At 41.1% G+C, this 18593-nt stretch overlaps 1 protein-coding gene across 1 annotated transcript; it reads left to right on the forward strand.

The window, feature by feature from the left end:
• The first annotated feature begins 4886 nt into the window (after positions 1-4886).
• Positions 4887-13854, forward strand: SPCS3 (signal peptidase complex subunit 3). The gene is made up of 5 exons (XM_061404113.1): positions 4887-5223; positions 6594-6667; positions 8838-8914; positions 9510-9625; positions 10564-13854. The coding sequence occupies exons 1-5, from the start codon at positions 5081-5083 to the stop codon at positions 10694-10696; spliced, it is 543 nt and encodes a 180-aa protein (XP_061260097.1). The 5' UTR covers positions 4887-5080; the 3' UTR covers positions 10697-13854.
• Positions 13855-18593: the final 4739 nt, after the last annotated feature.

Consider the following 18593-nt stretch of genomic DNA (forward strand, 5'->3'; position numbering starts at 1 on the left):
CATTTGGGCAATGACTGGAGTAAAAGAAAGCAGAAATTAAACGGCACAGATTTAAAAACAAACAAACAAACAAACAAAAAAAAACAAAGAAAAACCAGCAGAGAAAGAAGGGATCTATCTTGGGATGTGTCATATCCATGGGACTGGCTGGCTTATCTCACCTTAGACCAGTACTGTTTCTACCACCAATGACCACCTAGCTACACTGCCTCTGCTGTGGCTCTCAGGCTGGTTCACTCACCCTCAAACTTCAACACCCAGGCCTGCAAACTTGGATGTCAGTCTCCTGTTTCCTTATATTGTCAATCAAATCGTAGGTTCATTAGGCTTTATCTGATTGGTGAAATCTGAGTCACATGTCCGTACCTGGCAGCAAAGTGTTGGGAAAAGTAGTTATTTTTCGGATTCTGCACTGGGAAGAAGAACGCACACAGTGCAGAACTGCTGATATTATCATGTGGAGAAAGCACTGAAAAAAATTTAGGTAAACATGAATGACAGATGTCCACCATAATTAACGTTCCAAAATCTTCACTGGAGTTTAAACTCTATTCTATCCTCAATGTTCTCAGTTTCTAAATATATTTTTTACTAAATAATGGCCAATGCAGGAGATGTAAGAGACATGAGTTTGACCCCATGGTACGGGAAGATCGCCTGGAGAAGGGCATGGCAACCCACTCCAGTATTCTTGCCTGGAGAATCCAATGGACAGAGGAGCCTAGTGGATTACAGTCCATAGGGTTGCAAAGAGTTGGACATGACTGAAGTGACTTAGCAGCAGGACCACTGAAGTAATCAAAAAAATTAAGAACCAAAGAATTCTGGATGCCTGACTTACAACGTTTCTTATGAATAAAGATTGAAAACCAACACTAATGTCTTTAGGAATGGATCAGCTGTTAGCCTGCTTTTTGGCAAAGTCAGACATTAAAACGCATCTCTCTCAGTGGAGCTATAATTGATTACTTGAGCTCACTGGAGAGGGTTGCTGCTTGAGAGATTTATTTATAGTGCCTCAGATTTACACATTGGATTGATAGTCTAATGAAATGCTTCTTTTATAATTCTAATTATAAATGGGTCTTCAAATAATTTACTCCTAGATGAATCAGAGGCAGTGAGGACATGCATGGGCACCATTCTCAGGAGGTGAGCTCAGAATGCTGGCCTTAAGGTTTTCTGTTTGCTTTGGTTTGAGAGTTCATCTCTCTGCATAGCAATTTTCAGAATTAGGCTGACTGGCATTGGTTGTTCTAGTATCCTTCTTCTTCAAAGCAGATTTTTGGTTATCTAATACAGTTTCTGGTAGGAGTCTCTATTTGTCTCCTTTCAATAGTATCAGCGAATTTTCCTGCTATTGTTCAATTAAAAAAAAAAAAAAAAAACAGATTATCTTGTTACCAAACATTCTTGGCTTAGGCAGGAATAAAGCAGTTAATGAACACATCTTCTTTAAAGCACGTCTTCTGAAGACACAATTATTCCAGAGGGAATAACAACAATCAGATATAAAAAAAAACACAATGGAAACATTAAACCAGTGTTTCAGGGCCAGTAAAACAGTGTTGGAGAAGACTCTTGAGAGTCCCTTGGACTGCAAGGAGATCCAACCAGTCCATTCTGAAGGAGATCAGCCCTGGGATTTCTTTGGAGGGAATGATGCTAAAGCTGAAACTCCAGTACTTTGGCCACTTCGCATGAGATGCAAAGAGTTGACTCACTGGAAAAGACTCTGATGCTGGGAGGGATTGGGGGCATGAGGAGAAGGGGACGGGATGAGATGGCTGGATGGCATCACTGACTCGATGGACATGAGTCTGGGTGAACTCCGGGAGTTGGTGATGGACAGGGAGGCCTGGCGTGCTGCGATTCACGGGGTGGCAAAGAGTCAGGCACAACTGAGCAACTGAACTGAACTGGAAATAGACTCCTACTCTTTACCATGGTTGGTTAAGCAAAGAATTATATTTTGTTTTGAATAGTCTAATAATAAACTATTAATTTTAAGAATAAAAATATATTAGCTAATACATATATATACAAATATTGGATTTATAAATTATATACATAAGGTAATAGAAACGATGGAAATTATATTATATACATATAATATTATCGATTCCAAGTAAGTTTAAAATGTGCGTGTGTGTGTGTGCGCGCACTCAGTTGCTCAGTTGTGTCAGACTCTTGGCAACTGCATGGACTGTAGCCCGCCAGGCTCCTCTGCCCATAGAATTTTCCAGCCAACAACACTGGAGTGGGTTGCCATTTCCTACTCCAGGGGATCTTCCTGACCCAGGGATTGAACCCTCATTTCTTGCATCTCCTGCATTGGCAGGCAGGTTCTTTACCACTGTACCAAATGGGAAGCCAGCTTTAAAGTGCATTATCTTATTAATTCCCATAATGCATTGACTGAACAAAGAGTATTGTGTGAGTTGAATATGCACTTCATATAAAAATGTCCTTTAATGATATCAAATGATAGAAAGCAACTTTTCAGATAATGGAATATGAGAATAGCTAAACTGACATTTACTGTAAACCTCTGAACCAAAGAGAAGTACAAATGTCATGTGGGTCGCTCTCTAGATTCACACCTACATCCAAAGCCTCAATGAAGATGGAAAGGAAGAAATGTAGTTTGTAGACTGACTGAACTTTTGCTTTCTCTTTATATTTATTTGAGAAAAGAAGCAAGACAGGATCTATTCACTGTTTTCTTCCAGGGATATTGATGTTAAGAGTCACCTGGTGTCAGGAATCACTTGGTGTTAGGAATCACTTGGGATCTTTCACAGGAAATTTGTCACAAAAATCACCAACTACTAACTGATACTGTGTTTTACACAAACGAGCAATGTTAAGAGCAGAAAGACACCCAAAGTGTTCGTGTACAACTCAAATAGTATGTTGATTTTCACCAGAACCACAACTGTCTTTGGGGCAGTGGGTCTTGCCTGCCTATATGATAAAATCAGTGCACCTGGCAAGCTCATTACTCAGCGCCTGTTAACGGATCTTATACCAGATCACAGGTTCTTTGCTTCCCCACCTGTTCCTAGAATATCATACACTTATGACTGACTCTTACAACTAATGATTAAACCACAGAAACAGAATTTGTGCTTCACGAACTTCGGTTTTAGTAGTATATTCGCATCCTTTGAATAGTACTTTTTACTTCCTTCCAATATAAGGATTCAGACTGTATTAGTGCAAAAAAAATTGAACATACTTCAGCATCCAGAAGCTAAAATCTAATAAATTCCATTTACACAGTTTTTTCCCTTCAGAATAGACCTTTCAAAGGAAGGATATGAAGAATTCAAATATTTCCTTATTCCCTTTTTGCAAGTTACTAAGATAGAATGGTAAGAGTTGCATATGGATTTTTAACTTTTTAAGGTATTCTTCTTGGTTCACAGACCTGCAGTCTTCTCACCATTTCACAACATGAAGGGACAGGTAGGGACCTCTCTGGGGTCTCTTTAGAAGGGCACTCATTTTACTCATAAGGGTTCCACCCTCTTGACCTGCTCACCTACCAGAGGTCATCTCTTAATACCACCACATTGGGAGTTAGGATTTCAACATATGGAATTGAGAGAAGGTGGTCACAAACATTCCATCTATAGCACAGAGCTACCAGAAAAATCATATGATCACATCCAAAGATACAGAAATATATTTGAAAATAATTCAACACTCGTTCATGTTTAAAAAAAAACTTCTCAATAAAGAAGTAATAGATACTTCTTTGATATCCATATTATACACACAGACATCTCTGTATCATGTGCAACACAGTAGATGTTCAACAAATCATTGCTTCATTTAATTACTGTGCTGCCTGGAACATAAAAATTTAGGGCTTAAACTTAGCTAAAGATCTCTCTTTAGTTTAAAGCTTGTTTGGTTTTCATTACTTGGCCCTACTTCAATTCAGCAGGGGCTTTGTCTTATTAGTCCTGTTCTCTTAGAGCCTGCTGTACTAGGCATTTAGTAAGAATTTTAACTGTATGGCTGGATGAAAATTGAGGGATTACTGAGTAGTACAAAGAAACAAGGGCTCAACAACTGATCAGGTCAAACAGCAATAGGGTCAGAGTATCATTTTCTGGTCTGCAGGTATCTCAGGTGTTCGCACTCTTAGTTTATGGACTCAAAACTTTTTAAGAAGTTAACTTGAGCGGATTACTGGGCTCATTGAATCCTATTTTTTAAACTACACACAAAAAACAAAACAAAACCCAAAACGAAAACCCACCTTAGCTGCTAACAGCAAAGGTGACGGCAGTTTATTTAAGCTCAGGGATTGGCAGTCTGAACCCTACGGTCTCTCAGGGCCATTATATATTGATGGCTTGCTAAATTTACGCTATGAATTTATATATTTTATAAAAATGTAAACTATCCTTTGTGTGGCATAGCAGTTCCACAGCGATCACCTTCTTTGATCCTGAGAGCCCAGTGAGGTCATCCTTTCAGTTATCCGATAATTTTGTGCCCCACGCCCTCCCCAAAAGCTGATGTTCTAACTTTTATCAGGCTTGACAAAGGGGAAAACCGGGCGCTTTGTAAAGTGCTGCTTTCAAACGCGACCCGTCAGGACACGCACCAAACGATCTTGCCCCGCTGCTGGTTTTAAACGCAAAATAACGGAACCTAAGCACCTAGGAAGCCACAGTTCCACCCAAGCTGACTAAGAGGCGGAGAAAGGATGATGGGCATGGAGACCCGGGCCGGGCTAGGGACGTAACACCAAGTGGGCGGAGCTTCCTCGGGCGAAGCTCCGCCCCTCCTCGTCGCTGATTGGAGGACGGTACAGGGGGCGGCCCCGCGCGCGGTCAGTCTCTCAGGCTCCGCGCGCGCCCCGCCCGCCGGTGGGTGTGTCCGGGCAGCGGGGGCGCGCGCGCTCCATCGCGTCCGGGACCGGAAAGGAGGCGGGGCCGCGGCAGCGCGCGTCCCCGGAACGCGCGGCGCAGGCGGCGCGGATAGTCGGGAACCGGTCCGCTGCCGGAACGGGGTCCCGGCTGTGCCTGTGCCGCGGTGCGCTCTCGGGGCGTCGGCCGAGATGAACACGGTGCTGTCGCGGGCGAACTCGCTGTTCGCCTTCTCGCTGAGCGTGATGGCGGCGCTCACGTTCGGCTGCTTCATCACCACAGCCTTCAAAGACAGGAGCGTCCCGGTGCGGCTGCACGTCTCGCGGATCATGCTGTGAGTGCGGCCGACGCCGGGGGGCGGGGATGGGCGGGCTGGGTGTCGGGGGGTCGGCCGGGCTGCGGGGCCCCCTCACGAGCAGCCGGCGCCCACATGCGGGCGGGTCGGCCCCCGGCGCCCCCCTGCGCCGCGCCTTCGCGGGCTCGCTCTTCAGTTTTCTTGTGGAGCGTTGCTCGGGTCGGCGTCCGCCCTTCCTTCCGGTTCCTCACTTCCGCGCCGCGCGCGGCCAATGAGGGAGCCCCACGACAGCGGTGCGCGCCCCCCACCCCCCGGCCTCGTACCCCTAACCCGCCAGGTGTCCGCGCCGCTCGACCCCCGACCCTTCACCTCCCCGGGGTCTGCTTGCTCCTACAGCCGTCGAAGGTGCCTGCCGACTGGGCCGGAGGGGTGAGGGTGCCTGGGTAGGACGCGACACCCCGGCGCTGCGCGACGGCGTGCTTTGAATTTAAAAATTTTTGAAGGGCCATGCGGCTTAAATACAGTCTGCAAACATGCTCCCAAGTAGAGTTTTAAAATGACATGGTCCTTCCGCTTTTTTTTTTAATGCTAAGATTTATTCTCCGGGACTTTCTTCTTCGATTCGTAGCACTTTTTTTTTTTTTTTAAACTCCCTGGTTCTTCTGTCGTTCTTCTCTGTGCCATCTTTCAACAAGTGCTCTCTCGTCTTCAACCTTCGTTTTATTTCTTAAGTCGGAAATGCGGACCCGCTGGTCATCTGATAGCTATCCCCCCACTATTTTTTTTTTTTTCCTGCCTATGTTGATGGTTTTTAGCAACTGCTTTTTTTTACATGAAGATAGACCCTGGCTGGAACTCCCGAGTCTGTCTGCTCTGGGAGAGTTTAGAAAAGCGTGGCTCATGGTAAATCCTGAACTGTTAGCTCCTGGGTATCTGGAGCTAGCTTCTTACCTTCCTTGGTCTTCATTTGCTTTTTTCTGAAGTGGAAGTAACACCCAACCCATAGGCATGTTTGAGCATTGAGATGATTGTCAAAAATACATAGGACCTGACAGAGACACATAGTAAGCGCTCAATAAATAGCAATTGTTCATTTTGTTTTGGTTTCCCTATAGTCGTATGTAATTTCTTCTTCCCCTTCTTCCAGATCACTTGACATAAAATATTTCACATTCTTTGCACTTTTTATCTCCCTCTGGGTTTTGTTAGGGATTCTTTTAAGTTAAATGGAAATAGCTGAAGACCTGCTTTAATAGTGAATTAGAATGTTTGTTGATACACAAGTTTCTCTGATTTTTACTTGTTTGTGGGGTACAGCTAGACCGTCTTTCACTTATGTAAGGAATTTTGTGAATTTTGTATGCTGTTAAGTTTGAAGGATGGTGAAACTTACTGTTTTTTGCTTCTAGAAAAAATGTAGAAGACTTCACTGGACCTAGAGAAAGAAGTGATTTGGGATTCATTACATTTGATATAACTGCTGATATCCTTTTGAAAAAATATTCTTCATTGCTTGTATAATCATATTGTTCAATGACTGGGGGGGCAATAAATGTTTATCCACCGTTATCAGTCAAACCTTGGAAATTTCTCTGCTTGTGTTTTCATCAGTATAATCGTGTTAATGTCCCCTCATTCACACCTTGAGAAAACTTATTTATAGATTCATGAGTTAAATCTAGGGCTTCTCTGGTGGGTCAGATGGTAAAGTGCCTGTCTACAATGCAGGAGATCTGGGTTCGATCCCTGGGTTGGGAAGATCTCCTGGAGGAGGAAATGGCAACGCACTCCAGCTACAATAGTTTTGAGTCTGGATTTCAGAAAGAAAATAAAGTTAGATCATTTAGCTTAAAGGAGGAAGGATGTTAGCAGTACTCAGCCTACCTAGATGCAGTGTTTCATGTACACTCCCAAAGAATATGTCAGTATTTTGTGATAGCAGAGAGAAGCATATGTTAAAAAAAGCGAATTGCATGTGCTGTGGTTCAGAAGGTCATTATCAGATGATTATTATTAAAAGTGCTAGCATTCTGCCTTATAGTTCTTTTATAAGTACTTATATAGTAAGAGAAATCTTAACAATGAAAGCAATTACTTAAACTGGAGGTTTATTTTGAATTTCCACCTTTTGACTCCTTTTTGGCCAGTTTAATCTTCTTTTAGGGGCTTAGATTACTATTTTAGCAATATTCTTCCCAGCCACTTGTAGGATCTCACCTGCCTTTTTAGGACCCCAGGATTAAAATTGAATGTGGAGATTGAATTGTCTGTACTTGTGTGAAGCAGCTGTCTGAACAGTGGAAGCAGATTGTGTACCTGGGAAGTTTACCTGACATGCCCCTTTACTACCCTGGAATTACTTTTAATTTCATTTTTTTTTTAAATAAATTATGGGGTTTAGAAGTAGACTAGTAATTAATTCTTTAGGCACTTTTTTTTTTTTTTTAAGGAAATAGAATACACCATCAGAAAAGTCCTGTGGCAGACTTCTGCTATTAAGTCTTCATGTCTTTTTTTTTTTTTTTTTAAGCTAGTAAGGGAGTTTGGATCTAGTGTAAAAGTAGGAATTTTGTGTATTGGCAATTACAGTGAAACTTCCTGATATTTGAGCTATTATATTTATATATTCCCAGCTTCATCATTTGTAGTTTAGATTCTCTTTAACATGGCTGCTAAAAGTTGAAATTGTACCTTTCCATATAAAGAGATATCCAAGACTTCAATTCTAAAATAGTGGTTCTTAGTGGACACATATATCCAAGAGAGGAATGTCATGAGCATGAACCTCTTAGCATGTAAATGGATATAATGAAATGACTGACTTAATGTATGATGCTGAATGAAATCCAGACATTAACTCAGCTCGTTTCTTAGTGCCACTGTGCTTAGTCGCTCAGTTGTGTGCTACTCTTTGTGACCCCATGGACTGTAGCCCAGCAGGCTTCTCTGTCCCTGGGGTTCTCCAGGCAGGTGGGCTGCCATCCCTGCTCCAGGAGACCTTCCCAACCCGGGTCTCAGTGCTGCTAGTGTTGTAATTAATCCTGGTGAGTTTTTTCACTCTGGTAAACCAAATTGGTATTCATACTCTTACTTTATAAGGCACATCATGGGTTGAGACATTTTAATCTCTACTGGCATGTGTCCATAAACAACATGTACAGTTTACTGTACTTGGTTTAGTTCAGTTCAACTTGTACAGTTTACTTGGTTTAGTTACTTGAGCCTATTCTTTTTTGCATAACATGAGGTTGCCTTGCGATCATTGGTGATACTCAGAACTCCATTGGCATCATGTATGTTTAATATACTAGGTCCTTTTTCTTTTAGACTTAGTGGGTTGATTTTCCGGAAAACTAAATTTTTATTTCTTGGCTAATTTCTTATTAATTGAAATATCTCAGGTAGTAATGCTTAAAGGAGCAGGGAAGGATGCTCTTAATCTCACTGATATTTTTTGACTTTGGAATGAGCTGGATTTTACACTGTATTATCTTTTATATGTTTTTATTAGTGGACCAGTATGTTTCTGGGCCACCTCTTTTTTATCTTAATTTTAGTATCAATATTGCTATGAATGATCAATTTAAGAATAACTAAAATCTTTTTAAAGTTGTATGCTGCTTTGTGATTTATATATTCCTTAATTTATTTACATCTAGAAAATATATTTGATTGGAATGTTAAGCAGTTGTTTCTTTATTTATCAGCTGAATATTCAACAAAAAATAATGTAAGTACATGTGTGGAAGTATTTTTGTAGCTATTTAAAGCCTCATTCTCTAGGAAAGAATATAAATTTTATATATTTGAAATATCTGATCTGAGTAATTTAGTAAAAATCACAAGCCCATGGAGATGGTGACTCTACTAACAAAACTATCTCTTTTGTAGCTTCTGTCTTTTTTACAGATGTGTTTTTTCTCTATTTCATGTCCTTAATTTCCCAAACTTGTTTGTGATCTGTCAAAGCAGTGACTTGAAAGGATTGTCTGACTCCTAGGGTTTTACCATAACGAAATTTCTGTTTCTCCTAGGATCTTGCTCTGAAGAGCACATAAGTCTAAAACCTTGCATTGAGTTTCAAGGGCTTTAAATAATAGGGTTGTCTTAGCAAAAGAGGTGATTTTCCTTAGGGAAGAGTCTTGCCCAGGAGAGGTTGGACTCCTGTGTCTATCCACTTGTATCATTTTGTCTGATTTAAGATTTTAACAGTTCCCTCAAAGTGAGATTCATCATATAAATAAGACTTTATTTACCAATACATCTGAAGTGACCGAGATGCTAATTTCTATGGAATTATCTAATTAATTTTTATTTTAATGCAGGCTCTGAACCAGGTTGTCCTTTGGGACAAGATTGTTCTGAGAGGTGATAATCCGAAGCTGCTGTTAAAAGATATGAAAACAAAGTATTTTTTCTTTGATGACGGAAATGGTCTCAAGTGAGCAACCCTTTGTCATTTTTTACATGCGATGCTATGTGAAGGGGAGAGAAAGACGTGATGTGTTTTTAAAGAAAAATGTTACAGGCTAAAAAGAAAAGTTGATAGAGAAGAAAAGTATTTACTTAGCTCTGAACTGGAAGATTGAGCAGAAACAGTGCTGTGCAAGCCGGAGCCTAAGCGCTCGGCTCTCTTGCCTTCTGGGAACTGAATAGTCAGACTGGGAGGCCCTGGGGCTTCTGCTCTCAGCAGTGCAGCATCCTGGGCTGCTGATCCTGAGGTGGGACTGTTATCCCCAGAGGGCTCCTGTAGGGCTGTCAGAGGAACTGCCAGGGAACCTGAATGAGGAAGCAGCCTGTTGGTCCAGGATTTGATACTGAGGTTCCTGGTTTTGGTTCACTTAACCTCTCTGAACCTCAGCTTCTTTTTGTACAAAATGAAGGAATTAGAATGATCTTTTGGGTCCGCTTTGGCTCTAGTCTCTGTGGGTCAGCTTTGGAAAGAATTTTAAGGAAGAGCTATTTTAACCAAACCTATTTTTGCAGATAAAAATTTTCCAGCATTGAGAGATTTTGATCAATTCAGGTTTGCCCATGTGGATAATGATAGAATTAAGTTTCAAATCATTTCACCCTGGTTTCTAGCTCAAATGTGTTTGTGTTTCCTGCGTTTTACATATTTAAGCGTTTTGGTTGATGGCTTGCCTGTGACGCTTAAGTAACTTCAGGTGGGTCATTACGGGAAGCCTACAGTGAGAATGCTGGGGTTTTCCAGCATTGTCTGAGATTTCAAGACTTGAGAAAATGTGTTTGTAGATTAGAATTCCACTTAAGAGCTGGTTAAAACATAAAGTATCTGATACACAGTGCTTGAATTAAAACATTTTTATTGAACTACAAATGTTTCTGCTGACGTCTGTTTATGATGTCTCGTTACAGGGGAAATAGGAATGTCACTTTAACCCTGTCCTGGAATGTCGTACCAAATGCTGGAATTCTACCTCTTGTGACAGGATCAGGACACGTATCTGTCCCATTTCCAGATACATATGAAATAACGAAGAGTTATTAAATTATTCTGAATTTGAAACAACATATTTTTATACCTAATGAATTGTATCTCGTTTCTCTCTTCCTTGCATCTTCATTTGTTTTGCGTTAACTTTTTTTTTTTGGTATAAGAATGAACATCAGAAGGCATATTTGAAGGGAAAGACTAATGTACTACCTAATTTTCCAAATAAAAACAAACAAAGGCCACCAGAGTGGAGTATTATAAGAGTGAGACAGCCACATCAGAAGCTTCTGTGAAATAACTGTATTTGAAGTCTTTGTTGTATGTCCATCATTCTGGATGGAATATGAGTGCTCCTGAAGGACAGTCAGTACTTTGAGGTGCCTGTGGAGTCGGGAGAACTCTGTTTAAGCCTTGCGTTCATGCAGGCTCACATTGGATGTGATTTGGAAGCAGATATCTTCTTTCATCTCTTTTAGAGTATATTTCAATACTGGAAAAATTAATACTAGTGAGAAGCCTGGTTTACAAAACAGCCAAACATGATGGAATTTTATTCCATTTGTCTTAGGAATGCCCAAATGCTTGTTTTTCTGACAGGTGACTAGCAGCTTTCTCCACTAAAGACTAAATACCTCTTTATATGCAGTAAATCATTCTCAAATCATTTTAAAGTCACTTAAGTCTGTGTCTTTCAGTGCTTTCTCTAAAAAAAGCTCCTTGGTATTATATCTTTGTGTGATTTTTTTTTTTTTTTTTAACATTGCCATAGAAAGTTGAAAATGTTTGCATGGTTTACTCTCTGAGTTTGTTCTCCTGAGCATGCTTAGTGCCACAGAGTGGTAATTATTTAAATTTTTTTCTAGGTCCACATTTTAATAATTATTGGGGTAATAATAATCAATATTGTTGGTGTGCTTTTCTATTTACAAGCACTCACGTATATTTGACTGTATGTGATTCTCAATAATATAATGAGGTAGGTAGTGCAAATGTTAGCTCTTTGAAGATAAAGAAACTGACCCAGAAGTTTATTGGATTGCTTCCAGGTTATTACATAGCCAGCAAGGAAGGGCACTGACCCTTGAACTCAGATCTCTTTCTCTGAGCATGTCCTTTCTTCTATACCTCAGATGACAGACTAGTCAAAATTCACTTCTGTAATTTTTAATACAGTTTTTGTTACCCTGGACGCCCTTTCTATTAGAAGAGTTCCTTTTCTAAATGAAAGTGACTGATTTTCAAGTTGCCAACAATTTATATAGAGGTAATATGTCATTCATTCTCTGCATAAATTAATTCTCACATTAAAAGTAAAAGAATCCAAATGTATGTAAAAATAATTTAGAGATTGATTATATAATCATATTTAATCATGTTTTTTTCTACAGTGGACAAATAAATATCCTCAAAGGAAGCAACTGCAGATCAATCATCCCTAAAAGCTAGACCAAACACTGCAGGAACAGTGTCAGCAGTAACCAAAAAGGGCTAATGTTTTCTAAGCATCGTTTACACCAGTGGCTGATGTTTGTCATGAGAAACACATCTCCATTTACTTACATTGCCTGGAACAGCTTGGCTTGTAAGGGCATGTGTTCTGTGGAGGCCAGAGGTACAGTGTCATGAATACTAGACTGGGTTTGGCTCGCAGCTTTTTCATTAAACTTTTCAGGGTCTCCGTTTCTTTATCTGTAAAATGACAAGAGTTGGACTAGTTAACTTAAATAGTGATTTTTTTATACCATACACATCAGTAAAATTTGTTGTATTTCTTTGGCCGATTGAACAGAAAAGCACCTTAGTAATGAGAGGGCAGATGTAATAAGGTGACTGAGATGAATTAACATATAATTCATATTGATCTGACTTTATTTCTGTTAGATTTTGCACCCAGAAGATTTAACTTTTTGTATAGTTTTTGTACAAATACTAGACACAAACTTAACATCTGTCGGCATCAAAGCTTGAAAGGGTGTGTGCTCCTTGAGGAGGGTGCTCTCAATGGGCCTGCAGCCCAGGGCAGACCCAGGGCCAGCTGAGACATTCAGAGGCCTCTGGACGCCTGGATCTGTGTTTGCTGCACTTGAATGTGGAAATTTACTCCAGCTACTATTCAGTCCAGGCTCACTCCCTTTTTGGAGTTAGGTGAGGAAGGGGAGTAGAAAGGCCCACTAGCACAATAAGAGTTTTTGCTTTCATTTGAAAGAGAAACTGCTCAGGACAAGGATGATCCAACACGGGAATACAAAACCTTCCTCTCAGGAACTCATTTTTGGGTTTGCACATCCTTGTAAGTCCACCGTAACTGCATGAAAAGTTGGACCTGTATTCAGTTGATAACATTGTCTACCTTAGCATCAGTGTTTTCAAAAGTCTTGCATTTCCACAAGACTGAAGGCTTCACACTTTGGATTAGAAAGTCCTGGGATCATCCTGGGGAAGAATTGTGAGACTCTGCTCTAGTGTGCTCCCATGTTCCTTTTCTCCTGCGGTTTAACCTGGACCAGCACATATATCTGTTTTCCATGCCCCAGAATTGATTACATTGGGTTTCTTTGTGCCTAAAGGAAGATAACCAGAGACCAGAAATCTTTTATGGTGTAATAGGAAAAGGGGTTAATTTGAGTTTCTTTTTTTTTTTTTTTTTGAGTTTCTGTCTTTGTAATTATCTTACAGCTCTTTGGTGGGTCTGGCCAGCCTAGTGATAGCACTGAGAGAGGCTTTAAGGCTATAAGAACCATCTCAACCTTAAAGCTTCGGATCTTTGGGCTACAGGTTAATGGGACTGCTTTATAATACTTTGAATTGACGTGAAATGAGTTTATGGGGGGGAAACCATAAGCTGTGAATTTTGATAGTCAACATCTGTCCATTTCAGAAGCCTCCCTTGCTTTTAGCAGACAGCCTATGTACCTTTTATGTGACTGCCCGTGGTTTAAAACAATCTGTTTCAAAAAACTTGCATGTTTTGATGCAATTTGGGAAACTGTTTACTTTAAATTCATAAGAAAAACATTCATGTCGATACTGAAGAAACGTTTGAGGCTTTTCTTAATTGCAATAAACAACGTTTTTCTAATGAAAATGAATTTTGTTTACAAGCAAAAGGTATGCATTTAAAAGATTTTCCGATTGATGCTTTTTTTTAATGTGAAGCTGCTGAACTAAAAATGGATGAAACCAAGTCTAGTAAACTTGAGTTTTTTTCTTTTTTCCTTTTCTCTGTCTTTTTCTGGGGCAGGTGTTGGGGGAGGTTAGTCACACCTAGCAGATCTCCAGAGACTGCTCCTACCCTAGACTGTAAGCTCTTTGAGGGCAGTCTTGTGGGTTTATCTTTGTATTTTCCCCAAGGCCTGGCACAGTGTTTTGCACAAAATAGGCGCCCAATAAATACTAATGATGAACCAAGTCACTGTCTCTGTAATGTGGCCAGACCATGGGGACTATTTTGCAGGTAAGTGTGCTCCTTCGTAAAACTGCTGTTGTCACTCTTGAGCTCCCGGTGACTTTAGATCTGACTCTTCCTTCCTTTCGCACCTTGGACATTGCCCAGGCCAGGCAAGCACTGCGCTCCTGTTGCCAAGACCTGAGTTCCCCCAGTGCCAGACTTCTGATAAGAGCAATGGGACATGAACCGAGAAGACAGATAAAATAACAGTTGACAGTTAACTACACAGACCTGACTTTAAATACTCTAAAGATGCTGGTTGAGCTCATGAAGAAACGAACGGGTCAGATTAGACAGGTGACTGCATTTGATGGCGCGGTATGTCCCCCTCCGTCACACTCGTGGCTTCTGGGCCCACCCTGCGAGCCCACTGAGCTGTGGGAGTCCTGTCGTTTCCAATTCTCTGTTCCCCAGTGAACTCAAGACAACCGCAATGATAGAATTACTCCCTCAAGAGAAAATCGGATTCAGAGGCGAAGTTAGTTTTCTTTGTTTTTTTTTAAACCAAAGTATTTTTCTGGGACAATACAAGAGGTCAGCTGGGAGTTATCAGCCCTGCCTTTACGATTTATCCAGGTACAGAGTCAAGAAGTAAAACACTAGTCATTATTAACGCCAAGAAAAACGTCCCCTGGAGGAGGAAATGGCAACCCACTCCATTTTCTTGGCTGAAGAATCCCATGGACAGGAGTCTGGTGGGTCATTGTACATGGGGTCACAGAGATGGACACAACTGAGTAATGCTCCAGGGTAAAACGTGAGTTTCATTATCTGGTTGGGTCAGATGTCCAGGAGGCCAGAGAGACCCATTCTTAAAACTCAAGTCCTGTTGACCAGTTCCATTCCAGGAAGACACATTTGGTGAGAAAAGATCTCCATAGCAACCTGTGACAGGCCATGGGTCTCGTTCAGTTCAGTCACTCAGTTGTGTCCGACTCTGCAACCCCATGGTTTGCAGCACGCCAGGCCTTCCTGTCCATCACTAATTCCCAGTTTACGCAAACTCCTGTCCATTGCATCAGTGATGCCATCCAGCCATCTCATCCTCTGTCGTCCTCTTCTCCTGCCCTGAATCTTTCTGAGCATCAGGGTCTTTTCAAGTGAGCCAGGTCTTCACATCAGGTGGCCAAAGTATTGGGGAGTTTCAGCTTCAACATCAATCCTTCCAATAAATGTTCAGGACTGATCTCCTTTAGGATGGACTGGTTGGATCTCCTTGCTGTCCGAGGGACTCTCAAGTCTCCAACACCACAGTTCAAAAGCATCAATTCTTCAGCGCTCAGCTTTATGGTTCAATTCTCATATCCATACACGACTATTGGGAAAACCATAGCTCTGTCAGGACAGACCTTTGTTGGCAAAGTTATGTCTCTGTTTTTCAATATGCTGTCTAGGTTGGTCATAACTTTCCTTCCAAGGAGTAAGCGTCTTTTCATTTCATGGCTGCAATCACCATCTGCAGTGATTTTGGAGCCCCCCAAAATAAAGTCAGCTACTGTTTCCACTGTTTCCCCATCTATTTGCCATGAAGTGATGGGACCAGATGCCATGATCTTAGTTTTCTGAATGATGAGCTTAAAGCCAACTTTTTCACTCTCACTTTCATCAAGAGGCTCTAGTTCTTCACTTTCTGCCATATGGGTGGTGTCATCTGCATATCTGAGCATACCTGAATATCTGAGGTTATTGATATTTCTCCTAGCAGTCTTGATTCCAGCTTGTGCTTCCTCCAGCCCAGTGTTTCTCATGGTGTACTCTGCATAGAAGTTAAATAAGCAGGGTGACAGTATACAGCCTTGGTGGACTCCTTTTCCTATTTGGAACCAGTCTGTTGTTCCATGTCCAGTTCTAACTTGCTTCCTGACCTGCATACAGGTTTCTCAAGAGGCAGGTCAGGTGGTCTGTCTTTCATCTCTTTCAGAATTTTCCACAGTTGATTGTGATCCACACAGTCAAAGGCTTTGGCATAGTCAATAAAGCAGAAGTAGATGTTTTTCTGGAACTCTTGCTTTTTTGATGATCCAATGGATTCCTCTGCCTTTTCTAAAACCAGCTTGAACATCTGGAAATTCATGGTTCATGTATTGCTGAAGCCTGGCTTGGAGAATTTTGAGCATTACTAGCGTGTGAGATGAGTGCAATTGTGCAGTAGTTTGAGCATTCTTTGGCATTGCCTTTCTTTGGGACTGGAATGAAAACTGACCTTTTCCAGTCCTGTGGCCACTGCTGAGTTTCCCAAATTTGCTAACATATTGAGTGCAGTACTTTCACAACATCATCTTTTAGGATTTGGAATAGCTCAACTGGGATTCATCACTTCCACTAGCTTTGTTCGTAGTGATGCTTCCCAAGGCCCACTTGACTTCATATTCCAGGATGTCTGGCTCTAGGTGAGTGATCACACCGTCGTGATTATCTGGGTCATGAAGATCTTTTTTGTACAGTTCTGTGTATTCTTGCCACTTCTTAATATCTTCTGCTTCTGTTAGGTCCATACCATTTCTGTGCTTTATCGAGCCCATCTTTGCATGAAATATTCCCTTGGTATCTCTAATTTTCTTGAAGAGATCTCTAGTCTTTCCCATTCTATTGTTTTCCTTTATTTCTTTGCATTGATCACTGAGGAAGGCTTTCTTATCTCTCCTTGCTATTCTTTGGAACTCTGCATTCAAATGGGTATATCTTTTCTTTTCTCCTTTGCTTTTTGCTTTTGTTTTCACAGCTATTTGTAAGGCCTCCCCGGACAGCCATTTTGCTTTTTGGCATTTCTTTTCCATGGGGATGGTCTTGATCCCTGTCTCCTCTACGATATCACGAACCTCTGTCCATTGTTCATCAGGCACTCTATCAGATCTAGTCCCTTAAATCTATTTCTCACTTCCACTGTATAATCATAAGGGAATTTATTTAGGTCTTACCTGAATGGTTTAGTTGTTTTCCCTACTTTCTTCAATTTAAGTCTGAATTTGGCAATAAAGAGTTGATGATCTGAGCCACAGTCTGCTCCCAGTCTTGTTTTTGCTGACTGTATAGAGCTTCTCCATCTTTGGCTGCAAAGAATATAATCAATCTGATTTCAGTGTTGACCATCTGGTGATGTCCATGTGTAGAGTCTTCTCTTATGTTGTTGGAAGAAGGTGTTTGCTATGACCCTCGCCTTGGCAAAACTTTATTAGCCTTTGCCCTGCTTCATTCTGTAATGAATTCATTCTCTATCAGTACCTTCCTGTCACACACACGTAAAATTGCAGTTGAAATTTCACAAAGTAATACCTTGGACGATGAAGATAGGCTGGCTCCAAAGTCCAGTGCAATGTCCACCACCAGGACAGATGCTAGTTACTACTCAGTTACTATGTGTTACTATCCTAACTGTGTGACGCTCGCCTCACATTTTCTGGTGAACTACAGGAAAGGAGTCAGGTACCCCTGGCTAGAAATCACATAAAATAAAATGCTTAATAGAAGAAAGACACCTAGGCCCAACAAGCTTTATGATGAATAGGGGAAAGAAGCAAATATATATCCAGTGCTTAACTGTTTTACTTATTTAGTGAGATGGCACAGGAGAATTGTTTTTTCTATATATTCATATGTGTATTTTTATGTAGAGTTTAATACAATTCAGTCATGAAAATTTCTATATATACATTCATATTCTACATTATGTATTTTAAGTTCAGTGGAACCTATAAAATTACTAAAAGAACTGAAAGTGAATGTCACTCTGTCGTGTCAGACTCTTTGCGACCCCATGGACTATAGTCCAAAATACTGGAGTGTGTAGCTGTTTCCTTATCCAAGGGATCTTCCCAACCCAGGGATCAAACCTGGGTCTCCCGCATTGCAGGTGGATTCTTTACTAGCTGAGCCATCAGGGAAGCCCAAGAATACTGGAGAGTGTGGCCTATCCCTTCTCCAGCGGATCTTCCTGACCCAGAAATCGAACCAGGGTGTCTTTCATTGCAGGCAGATTCTTTACCAGCTGAACTACCCGGGAAGCCCTAATATAAATAAATAAATCACTAGAGAGGGAAGCAATTTTCATCAATACAGTCTTCCTAGTTTCTTGATTTTAAATTTTATTTTTTTTATAGTAAGAAGCTTTTGTGTCCAACTATTTTACCCTCCTGAAGTGGAAGTTCTTCCCCCTGGCCAGATGTGTTCTTAGGAAAAGCTGTAGAAAACGGATCCACCGTAGCGCTGTTTTTCTCAAATGTGCCTCTTTTGCGGATTAGTGGAGCTTTGGTGCCCCCTGGTAGCAGAACTGAGAAAAACAAGTAACAGGTCTCCCGCAGTTCATGCGTTGCTGTCTGTGGACCTCTGCCCTCCAGAAAGTTCTGAATTTTGGGTTTGATTACTGCTCACATTTAGGTTTTAACTCACTGGTCTTTTCCTTCTTCCCTTGGAGCTTTCATATATGTTCCTAAGAGCTAGGCACGGTGACACTGTGTGTGTTCACTTCATCTGGGGGCTGGTTGAATGGCTGCAGGAGTGTTTTAG

Source organism: Bos javanicus, chromosome 27 (assembly GCF_032452875.1).
Source record: "Bos javanicus breed banteng chromosome 27, ARS-OSU_banteng_1.0, whole genome shotgun sequence".
In the NCBI taxonomy this organism is placed as follows: Eukaryota; Metazoa; Chordata; class Mammalia; order Artiodactyla; family Bovidae; genus Bos; species Bos javanicus.